We start from the raw sequence: 12,876 nt of genomic DNA on the forward strand, positions 1-12,876 counted from the left end.
TAAAATTATATATATATATATATATAATATATATATAATATACTATATATATAGTAATAAATAATTGTATAATATATTTAATATATATGTAATATAATATAATATAAAAAAAATTTAAATAAAAAATAAAATAAAATAAAATAAAATGTATTTTTTATTATATATATAAAAAAAATAAAGAAAATATTTAATTGCAGGTATTATATATAAAAAACATTTTTTAGATATAAAATGAGGTTTTGAATATATATATATATATATATATATATATATATATATATATATATATATATATATATATATATATATATATATATATATATATATGTGTGTGTGTGTGTGTGTGTGTGTGTGTGTGTGTGTGTGTGACATGATTAGCAATTTAACTAATTTGGCTTCAGGTAATAAGCTTGAAAGGACAAGCTGAGAGACTAGAGCTGTTGTAGGATTCCTGGAGCTTGTGTAACCTATAGTTTATTAGTCTTAAAGTCCTGAAACGAGTTTAGACATGATCTGGGAAAAACATGCTGACGATAGTTTTGCTATTAGCACGTCAATCAAACACTCTGACATCAATCCCAGCGCTTTCTGTTATTCGTAACTTCATTCGTTCACGTGCCGCCACAGGCGATGTGACCGAATGAATGAATTAAAGCTCTTACGACACAAGATGCACAACGTGACACATGTCCTGTACAAGACTGGTGTAATCTCTGTCCCATTCAAACATCTGCTCAGAAGACTCTTTTTTTTTGCCGTCCAGCAGGTGAAAATCGTGCATCTAATCATAGTCCAGTCATTTTAAGCCAAAATGGGGGTCAACCTTGAACAAATTGCAACAGAAGCAAACTCAACTGATTTTGTATCCTCAATATGTCCTGAGTAAGGAAAAAAAAAGCCCTGAAGAATCCCATTAGGAAAAGACCCAAATATATCCTATTCATACGCCTATTCATTCTTTTTCTCACGTGAATAGGGTAAAAATTTTAACCTTTAGCTATCACCATGAAAATTACTGAGTTGATTAATTACATCAAGACAAACAAAAAATGTATTACAAGTTTTTTTTAAATGGTTTGTCAACATGGACAAACGGTGCATAATCTAATTACGTATGTGCTAATTTGCATAAATACCACAACAGATCTAAAAATAAGTGTTTTACTGTTATATGTCAACAAGATTCAACAGACATTTTCACCTGGCTAGACCCAATGTTTAGATCTGTTGTGGTATTTATGCAAATTAGCACATGCGCAATTAGATTATGCACCGTGTGGCCATGTTAACAAACAATTTCAAAAAAACTTGTAATACATTTTTTGTTTGTCTCGATGTAAGTAATCAACTCAGTAATTTTCAAGGTGATATCTAAAGGTTAAAAATTTTTACCCTATTCACGTGAGAAGAAGAATGAATAGGCTATATTTTGGTCTTTTTCGAAACTTTCCCCTAATGGGATTCTTTTTTTTTCCTTACTCAGGACATATTAAGGATACAAAATCAGTTGAGTTTGCGTCTGTTGCAGTTTGTTCAACCTTTTTTTTTGCATAAAATGACTGGACTATCACTTAGTTTCTTCTTCATGTGCTCCTGGCTACAGAACTGGTGTTTTTCCACAGGGAAAATTCCTCACACTCCCTTTAAAACCTCACATGTATCACCAGAAGTGTGCTGAAAACACCACTGATGTCCAAGTGACACACAACCCTTTGAGAATTTCTGACTAAATTCATCAGCTCAATTGTTCTCTCACAATTCCAACCTTCACAGAATTAAAATGTGTTATTAATGCCAATCCATGTTGATTTTAAAGGATCTGACCCATGATGGCCAAGTCTTTAGAGCCACAGATCACCGATTGGACTAATTGTTCACATAAACCCACAAGATTTTGTTGAACTAGACTCATTTTATACATCTAAGACCAAAAACAGCAACGGTTATCTCTCAAATCCAACCAAACATGTCAGAATTGACCAAAAAGATGCTTATTATGCATTTTTATTTGAGGCTGAAGTCAACAAATCTATCCTATAACATTTTACAGAATTATGAATGGGTTATGAATTTCGATTCATGTTGATTATAAAGAATCTGACCCATTATAGCCAAGTTCATGTAAACGCACTAGAATTTGTTGAATTTTTATACATCTACGACCAAAAAAAGTCAATGGTTTATGTCTCAAATCCAACCAAACATGTCAGTATTGACCAAAATAGGTTTATAATTAGACTGACCGATAATCGGTTTTACCGATATTTTCCCTGATGTTTAAGCATTTTTTCATAATCGAGTATCGGTTTTGTTTTATCGGATTCATCGATAAATGGTGATAATCCGGTCAAGTCCTGTCCCAATTAAGCTTTTATTTAAGAGTCACCTTAGTGACTTTATTTTTTGCACTCTTTCAAACTCCATTATTTAATTGATGTAGAAGTGTGTTTTGTTATGAATGCAAGGAGGCAGTGAAATTACAGTATAGAAAATAAGAGTTTTGTTCAGTTCAGTGCTGTTATAACTGTCAAAAACAGAAATAATACATATCGGTTCAGTATATCGGTTATCGGGCATATAAACATATAATCACAATCGTTATCGGTTATAAAAAGTCAATATCGGTCGATCTCTAATTTCAACATGAAATCTTGTTGAATATCCTATAACACTTTACAGAATTAAAATACCTTATGAATGCCACTTTTAAACAATTTAAACCATGATACTTAAGTTTTAGAAGCCTTAGATCGCCAATTAACCAACTTTGTCCAACCGTTTACTTTTCTAACTGAAGATTTCATTAACATTGGCCTCATTTGTATACATTTAAAGCCAAAAGATGTCAAAACAGCCATGGGTATCTCTCAAATCCAAGTTATGAATATCGATTCATGCTGATTTTAAAGTATATGATCCATTATGCTTAAGTTTTTGAGCCTTAGATCACTGATTTGACCAACTTTGTACAACCGTTTACCATTCTAGCTGAAGGTTTTTATACATTATCCTCATTTTTATACAAAAAATGTTTCTGAAATGCAGCCAAACATGCCCGTATCGACCAAAAAGAGGTTTTAATTCTTTTCCATCTGAGGCTGAAGACAAAATGAAATCTTGTTGAATATCCTATAACACTTTACAGAATTAAAATGGCTTATGAAAGCCACATCTAAACAATTTTAACCAAGTTTTAGAAGCCTTAGATCGCCAATCAACCAACTTTGTCCAGCCGTTTACTGTACATTTCTAACTGAAGATTGCATTAATGTTGGCCTCATTTGTATACATTTAAAGCCAAAAGATGTCAAAACAGCCATGGGTATAACATTTAGTTTAATTAGCCTCATTTTTATGCCTCTAAGTTGAAACGACGTCAACACAAACAATGCTATCTCTCAAATCCAACCAAAAATGCTTGTGTCGCTATACATAGATTTTCCAGAAGAGGTTTTAAGCGGTTCTTTCCGACGTTAAGGAATGCTGGGATACATCTGGGTGGCCGTGTCGTGGCCTGTTCTCAGATATCACGTGGGTTTGGGGGTCTTCTTGTGATGATGAGAAAATCAGATCAAAGGTCAAACGCACAGATGGACGCAATCAAAGAAGGACAGAAAACAACGTTCCCCTGCTGGGCGTCCTGCCCCGGGCCACGACTAGCACCTGGGTAGACAAATCACGTGACCTTTCGACTCGAGGCACTGAGTGTTTAAGAGAAAACAATGCGCTTGCGGAATTACAAAACACACTTGTGGACTCAATATTCCCGTTGAACACAAATACGACTTTTCAAAACCAAACTTTTGGTCTGCACTGTCATTTTGCAAGTGATGAATTTAAATAAAGTGCCCCTTTTACGCTGTTTTAAAGGTTCATAATTTTGTTTTGGATCTCCTATAATAGGTTCACCTGCATCCAAGGTAAAAAAACTCTTTAATATTCTCATTGCAGCATCAGCTCATTTCAAGAGTCTGAAATGGTTCGTTAGAAGATTCAGTCTCTCTAAACCCCTCCTTTCCGAGAGCTTGCTCTGCTCTGATTGGTCAGATGACCTAGTCTGTTCTGAATGGTATGCTCTGCTCTGATTGGTCAGATGAACCAGTCTGTTGTGATTGGTCTACTCTGCTCTGATTGGTCAGATGAATCAGTCTGTTGTGATTGGTCTACTCTGCTCTGATTGGTCAGATGACCCAGTCTGTTGTGATTGGTCTACTCTGCTCTCATTGGTCAGATGGCCCAGTCTGTTCTGAATGGTATGCTCTGCTCTGATTGGTCAGATGAACCAGTCTGTTGTGATTGGTCTACTCTGCTCTGATTGGTCAGATGACCCAGTCTGTCGTGATTGGTCTACTCTGCTCTGATTGGTCAGATGACCCAGTCTGTTGTGATTGGTCTACTCTGCTCTGATTGGTCAGATGGCCCAGTCTGTTCTGATTGGTCTGCTCTGCTCTGATTGGTCAGATGACCCAGTCTGTTGTGATTGGTCTACTCTGCTCTGATTGGTCAGATGACCCAGTCTGTTGTGATTGGTCTACTCTGCTCTGATTGGTCAGATGGCCCAGTCTGTTGTGATTGGTCTACTCTGCTCTGATTGGTCAGATGACCCAGTCTGTTTTGATTGGTGTACTCTGCTCTGATTGGTCAGATGACCCAGTCTGTTTTGATTGGTCTGCTCTGCTCTGATTGGTCAGATGACCCAGTCTGTTTTGATTGGTCTGCTCTGATTGGTCAGATGACCCAGTCTGTTGTGACTGGTCTACTCTGCTCTGATTGGTCAGATGGCACAGTCTGTTGTGATTGGTCAATTGCTTACAGAGTGTCTCGGAATCAAAATGCCTATAACCATATCTAAATTTCAGCTCTAGTGGCTTCCTTGATACACAGTGATACGAACAGTAATGATGGCGTAGGTTTTTCCGTACCAATTCCAGCGCGAGTCTCATCCTTTTGAAGTGCATCAAAGTGGATTCGCAGAAAACAGCGTCTTCTCGACATGAACAACATGAACCAAACCCTTCCAGTCTCAGCTAAAACTACAGTGTTTGAGGGGCAACTGACAACTCGTTTCAGAGTCGAATTTGATCTTTAAAACTATACATATTTTCTATGTTTTTGTGTTTTGTAGGACCTTTTATATTCACGAACAGCTAGATTACACACTACAGGAAAGGTAATATTCAGAAAAGCATAATGGGGCACTTAATTTAATTATATTAAAAATTATAATAAAATAATATCAATGAATTAAATGTATCTAAATATGAACATATATATGATATATATATATATATATATATATATATATATATATATATATATATATATATATTATATTAATAGGTAATTTTCATTGCCATTAAAGTGAAATAAGTGAACATAAACATACAAGCTTGATAAAAATGATCATTCTAGAAGGAAATTTCAGATGGCACTTAAGAGGCTTTTGCATCTGATCTCTTCATCATATATATAATTATATATTACAATAACAAAAGTATTAAATAATGGTAATGTAAGTATAATGTCTCAACAAGGTCAAACAGTTCCTTTCTAGTCATGACAAGTAGAATTTACATGTCAGAACTGTAGTAGTAAAGATGAAAAGCTGCGATACCTGCGGGTCCGCTAACCTTCCCAGGTCGGGATAAAGGTAGAACTGGATCCCACGGGACGCTCCTGGCAGCGTGACTCCTCTGATCAGTAAAATCAGCAGCATCGCATACGGGAAGGTCGCAGTGAAGTACACCACCTGTTGGGGGAAAGCAAAACAAAAAGGTACATTATTTTCAAAGTCCGCTTTGTAATTTTAATGAACTGATGGGGCAAAACTTGAAAGAAACCAACAGGTTTTTTGCACATGTACCTTGCCGGTGGATTTGACGCCTTTCCAGATGCAGAAATAACACATAACCCAGGCCAACAACAGACAGAGGACCAGATCCCAGTGCAGCGTTCCCATCTCCTCCATCCCAGAGGAGATCCGTAAAACCCTCCGTCTACAGAGACACAGACAAATCAGCTGGAGTCTCCTTCAAATCACGCTTAGCCTGCTAGAAAGCGGGTTTTGCTGATTTTCCAATAAAAGCTTGCTTCAAAGAATGGACAAGTTTATGTTTGATTTATCATGAATTTTAAAGTCAAGAAACTTGAAGGTATTCAAGCAAAACACAAAAACTTTATCTTATTCACCGTATCCCCCAGAGTTAGATAAGTCCACACATACCCTTCTCATCTCCGTGTGTGCCGTAACTCTGTCTGACGCATACACTGCTAGCCTAGCTTAGCACAAAGACTGGAGGTAAATGGCTCCAGCTAGCATACTGCTCCCAATAAGTGACAAAATAACGCCAACATTTTCCTATTTACATGTTGTGATTTGTATAGTCACAGCATGTACGAATAACAAGGTCACATGAGACACAGCCATCTTCTAACCGTATACACACTGGGAACTATATTCTCAGAAGGCGAAGCACTGCTACTTGGGCGCCGTGATTAGCGCAACACCTGAAAAGTTACTTCCGTCAACAAAACCAACGTGACTAGCTAGCTAGTAGCTACTCACTTATTGGGAGCAGTATGCTAGCTGGAGCCGTTTACCTCCAGTCTTTGTGCTAAGCTAGGCTAGCGGTGTGTGCGTCAGACAGAGTTACGGCACGCACGGAGATGAGAAGGGTATGTGTGGACTTATCTAACTCTGGGAGATACGGTGAATAAGATAAAGTCCCAAAAAGTCGGCGTGTTCCTTTAAAGCCAAAGTAGCTTGACATCTGAGGTATTCTGAGATCTAAAAAGTAAAACCAGCCTCATCTAACAGGGAACGTTCTTCCAGGAACATTAATAGAACGTTCATTCAAAGTGATCTGTTCCTGGAATGTTTTCTTTTAAATGTTACATGTTTTAGAATGTTCAAAGAACATTCAAAAGTAACATTCCAATAATGTTAGCACAATGATCAAATGGAATGTTAGAGTAAGAAAGAAGATGCAGGACATTGAAGATGCTCGTAAAAACTTACTCCCAAAACTCGATCACGGGCGATGTTGCGTTTTCAAGGTGACTTTGGTCAATGGAATCATTTCGTCTTTGGAATTCCATGCAGGAATCTGTGGAAAACGACAGGAATCTCTGGATTGTTGTTCTGGATCTATGCATTTCTGGAATGATAACATGACTCATGCGTCACCTGTGTTCCAGGTGTTGTTGCAGGACGACCACGGCAGATCCCAGGTGAAGGAGAAGGACAGATAAAATATTCCCCAGGCCAAAACTATGATATAGTAGAAGTTCAGCAGAGCCACGATCACCTGAGTGGCGTATCCGATGCCTACAGTGGAGAAAGACCGATCGTGAGTGACATCATCTTCCCATCATGAGTCACTTCATGATTTTTAAACAGAATCAAAATCAGTGTTTTTAGAGCAAACTAAAACAACTAAAACCATTTTCTGCAATTGAAATAAAGCTGGAATAAAAAAAAAAAATATATATATATAATTTGAAAAACTTAAACTTGGGAAACCGAAAAGAAAATTGGAAATGTTGCCCTGTAACTGTAATAAAATAAGTACTAAAACTACTTAAATTAAAACTGAAACAAAAAAAATAATTATTATATTTTTTAATAAAACAAATGGCAAAAGTACATAAAACTTCTATAACCTGGACTAAAATGAAAGCTGAAAATATATAAATAAATGTAAAATACTATAACCGTATATAAATAATATAGAAACTAAATACTAAATATAAAATACTAAATACTAAATAATTTTTAAAAATGAATACAATTAATATTAATTGAACAGATTATGTAAAAGCTATAACATTGTTCTACAATTTTAATGAAAAAATAAATAAATTCTACTGCTACTGTTTATCCTATGCTAATTACGGTAGTTTATATTTTACCATATATACGCTGGGAAAAAAAAATATTTTTCATAAATTCTCATAAATTCCACAAATAATTATGAAGAAACGGCACTGAATTAAAACTAAATAAGATATTTTCTTGTAAAATGTCTTCCAATAATCTGTTTTATTTACAAAATTCGATTTTTTTTTTTTTTACAGTGTATCTAACAGCAAAAAAAACAGAATTTTCATTGCTTCTTGAATTCTTCAAATAACTAACATGTGGAGTTAAACTGAAAGGGTTCAGACAAGAACTGATGCTTGACCTTCAAACAGCGGGCTGATCTTCCTCCAGCATGTGATTCCTCCCTGGCTGGTGAACTGACCCAGGGAGATCTCCAGGAAAAACACAGGAATACCGCAGGTGAAGAGGAAGATCAGGTAGGGAATGAAAAACGCACCTGGAAGAGGATAAAGACATCGATCATGAGGAGAATCTGAGCAGTTTGAGACTCTAGAGGAAAAACATGTGTTATTACTGCACAGTAAAAAACCTTGGGTTATTCTTTTAACCCAACCGTTGGTTTACGCATGTTGGGTCATTATGTTGGGTTATCTTTCAAATGTGTTGGGTCATTGGGTCATTTTTAACCCAACAATATTAAGTGAGTGCATGGGCTCTTTTTCTCAGGAGAAGCATCTGAGAATCTGAAGACTTCAGTGAACGTTCGAAATGTTCCCAAAGGCCCAAACGTCTCTGTATGGACACACGCTATGAGCTGATCAAACAACAGCTGTGACCTTTCACCTTCTGAACTGGCAACACTTTCATCAGGCCATTTGTCGGATCAATAGGTCAGTTTCACAAACACCTGGCAAACGTTAAAAGCATTCGGGATCTAGACTGTGTGTCGATCTTTATCAGAACCTACAGGATCCTCTATACCGCTATACGCTTTAAAAACCGGTTTAGAGAAACACAGTGTAGAAAAAACTTATAATAAATAAATAAATAATACAAATCTAAATAAATACATTTACAAATAATTAAGTACATTTGATTAAAATAAATAATATTTTTTTTATAAAAAAATTATAATAATAAAGATTAAAATTTTTATATATACATTATTAAATTTGATTTCAATAAATAAATTGATAAAATATATTTATTAATATTAAAATATTAAAATAAAGGAATAAAAATGTATTAAAAAATAAATAAATAAAGATTAAAATACATAACATCTGATTTAAATAAATAATAAATAATAAATGAATATATGTGATTTAAATAAATTGATTGATTACAAAAAATTACTTGTAAATAAAATAAGTAAATAAAATTTGATTTAATAAATGTATTATAAATGTAATAATAATTAAATGTATTATTTATTTACATTTAAATTTTTAAATACATTGTACATCTAACAGTACAATAGTGAGTAGAAAAAATTCAATAATGTAACAATAGAAAAATATTAGCAAAATAAATAAAATTCGATTTAAATAATAAATATATACATAATACATCTAACAGTACAATAACTAAATATTTAAAATAATAATAATAATATTTTAACATATTTATAATAGAGTATTAATTCGATCTTTATAAATGAAAATATATAGCTGCTTTTTTCCACATTGATGATCATCCTTGGGGTCCGTGGCATTTGAAAGATCTATTTTTATGTTAGATAATCTGATATATTTAAGATAAGTGAGTCTGGATGTAAAGCAGGGAAGCGTTCAGACACGTCCCACATTCTCTCTTCTCTTCAGTGAACTCTCTTTCTCCCAGAGGTGTGTTAATGAGTCAGGGATTCTCCGATTACACAAGACTTCAATCAGCACTAACACTGGACTGATGTAACACTGTTTACCTGCTAAATCTCCGTAGAGTGAATCATAAAAGCTGATGGTGCAACGTCACACGCATGACCTGCTGAGACCTTATCTGATTATATCTGTCGGGACATGTAGCATGATAATATATTTATATATTTTTAGACATGTATCATAGTAATGGTATGTTTTTAGACATATGCCATGATAATGCCTTACTACTTTAGACATGTACCATGGTAATACCACATTTGTGAACAACATTGTAATGTCATGTTTTTGGACATGCACGATGATAACACTTTGTTTTTTGGACATGGAAATGCATGATTTTTTTTCGGACATGTACTATGTTTTACTGGAAATTGACCATGGTAATACCCTGTTTTTGACATGCACCATGGTAAATAATATGCTTTTGGACATATATCATGTTACAGTAATACCAATTTACCAATTTAATTTATTTCATTTTTAATAATACCGATACCATGGTAGTACTATATGGTTCTTTTTGATGAATTTATGTAATTATTTTTATATTTACCATGGTAATACTATATTTTATATGGTGATGTGCCATGGCATAATGTGGATTTTTGGACATTGTATCATAGTAACACCAAGTTTTTGCACATGCATGCAAATATTTTTTGAGGTACATGATTATTATTCAGTATCAGTCATTTTTTTGGGCCTCCTCACCTCCACCGTTCTTATAGCAGAGATACGGGAAGCGCCACACGTTTCCCAGTCCGATGATTTCTCCGGCCACCGAGAGGATAAACTCCAGCTTGTTGCTCCACTGTCCTCGTTCTGTCATCTTCACCTCGGCGTGCGGGACGATCTCCAGCGGACGGTTCAGCCCGTTAGACGGGTCCATCTTGGTCGCGCTCTCTTTCTCTCCTGTAGAAATATAAAAGCGTGTTTAGAAGAAACTCGTGACTGCTATGATGAGATCGGTCAAGAGTAGCACTGTTATAATTAATCATTTGTGGTTCTGTCAGGACCACTATCGTCAAATATGATTGACAGTTAGCATACAGTTTGGATTGGCGGTATGGTTCTGTTCTGGGCGAGAACTCTGCGCATCCGTGCAGCAATAACCCCTCTTAGGGTAAACAGAACAGAACCAACATGAATGTATGCAGATATCATTAATTCAAGATTTTAAAGTACAATATAATTTGAGAATTTATTCTGATTCAGGGGGAACCAGAATGCCAAATCCTGACTGGGTGAGAGGTGGAGCTGGGAGGGTAATATTGCGGAGAAACGCGATAGCTGCTGATAATACTGAAGGAGCTTATATATGTATACAGTGATAGGCATCGTGTTCCTATAGGTAGATGTTTATCAGCTGAGAGTCACTAACATGCTTGACTAACATGACCTGCCAGAACTGAGGCTACGCTTGATTTATTTTGATCAATGAATGGTGTGATTAATTCAAACTAAATCTTTTAAACGATTGACAGCAGTGTTTTCATTCATGGTAAAAGACCAAAAGTTATTATCTGGTAAAACATGAAGATACGAGGCCCATTCAGACCAGATCCTTTCATAAACCAGTCTGAGCACAAAAGCCTGGCTGTTTATGTACATGTGGTGAACCCACTCAATTCCATGCATATTATTGCATGTTTTGTCATGATATCTGTAACCGTTGCATTCAGAAGCCACAAAACAAGTCATCTGTTATGGCTTAATGCAAATACAGCATGTGAAAAAACTCACAAGGACATAAAGGCCCTTCACTGACCTTAATATAAAATACATGTAGGCTTAAAAAACACTCACATTGCAACACCTTTGCATAGCAACACACAAAAAACTCTTAGAGTAGAATGCTTTTGCAACTGCATAGCAACATTTTAACTCAAGACTCCTTAACAACCACATAGCAACCCCCTAGCAACAGCATAGCAACATAACAAAAACACTCAGGACTCCTTAACAACAACATAGCAACACCCTAGCAACACAAAAAACAATACTTACTGTTGAATGCTTTTGCAACTGCATAGCAACATGTTAAAACACTCAAGACTCCTTGACAACTACATAGCAACACCCTAGCAACAGTATAGCAACATAATAAAAACACTCATGACTCCGTAACAACCACATAGCAACACCCTAGCAACTATGTAGCCACATGTTAAAACACTCAAGACTCCTTTACAACCACATAGAAACACCCTAGCTACTGCCTAGCAACATGCAAAACAACACGTACTGTAGAATGATTTTGCAACTCCCTAGCAACATGTTAAAACCCTCAAGACTTTAACAAACACATGGCAATACCCTAGAAACCGCATAGCAATGTTAAATCACTCAAGATTGCTTAACAACAACTTTGTAACACCCTAGCAACTGCATAGCAACATGTTAAACACTCAAGACTCCTTAACATCCACATAGAAACCACCCTAGCAACTGCATAGCAATATGTTAAAACACTCAAGACTCATTAACATCCACATAACAACACCCTAGCAACTCTATAGCAACACACAAAACAACTATTACTGTAGAACGTTTTTGCAACTGCACAGCAACATATTAAACCCCTCAAGCATCCTTAACAACCACATAGCAACACCCTAGCAACTGCATAGCAACACGTTAAAACACTCAGAGGACTTTAGCAATGACATAGCAACACCTTAGCAACTACATAGCAAGACACAAAACCCCTCAAGCCTCCTTAACAACCACATAGCAACACCCTAGCAACTGCATAGCAACATGTTAAAACACTCAGAAGACCTTAGCAATGATATAGCAACACCTTAGCAACTACATAGCAACACACAAAACAACTCTTACTATAGAACGCTTTTGCAACTGCACAGCAACATATTAAACCCCTCAAGCCTCCTTAACAACCACATAGCAACACCCTAGCAACTGCATAGCAACATGTTAAAAAACACTCAGAAGACCTTAGCAATGACATAGCAACACCTTAGCAACTACATAGCAAGACACAAAACAACTCTTACAATAGAATACTATTGCAGCTGCATAGCAACATGATAAAAACACTCAAGACTCCTTAACAACCACATAGAAAACTGGAAAGCAACATGTTCCAAAAACACTCAGGACACCTTAGCAACTGCATAGCAACACACTCAAATGGCACTCAGGACAGCAAAT

At 35.7% G+C, this 12,876-nt stretch overlaps 1 protein-coding gene across 1 annotated transcript in view; it reads right to left on the reverse strand.

Moving 5' to 3' along the window:
* slc6a13 (solute carrier family 6 member 13) overlaps positions 1-12,876 on the reverse strand; it is a 32,920-nt gene that overhangs the window by 13,568 nt on the left and 6,476 nt on the right. The window contains exons 2-7 of the mRNA XM_084396830.1: positions 10,414-10,614; positions 8,184-8,318; positions 7,187-7,327; positions 7,019-7,106; positions 5,864-5,996; positions 5,615-5,749 (exon numbers count right to left, since the gene is read on the reverse strand). Of these exons, the coding sequence (XP_084252956.1) occupies positions 5,615-5,749; positions 5,864-5,996; positions 7,019-7,106; positions 7,187-7,327; positions 8,184-8,318; positions 10,414-10,614 (833 nt within the window). The remainder of the gene's footprint in view (positions 1-5,614; positions 5,750-5,863; positions 5,997-7,018; positions 7,107-7,186; positions 7,328-8,183; positions 8,319-10,413; positions 10,615-12,876) is intronic.

The sequence above is a fragment of the Rutilus rutilus genome, assembly GCF_951802725.1.
Source record: "Rutilus rutilus genome assembly, chromosome: 23".
In the NCBI taxonomy this organism is placed as follows: Eukaryota; Metazoa; Chordata; class Actinopteri; order Cypriniformes; family Leuciscidae; genus Rutilus; species Rutilus rutilus.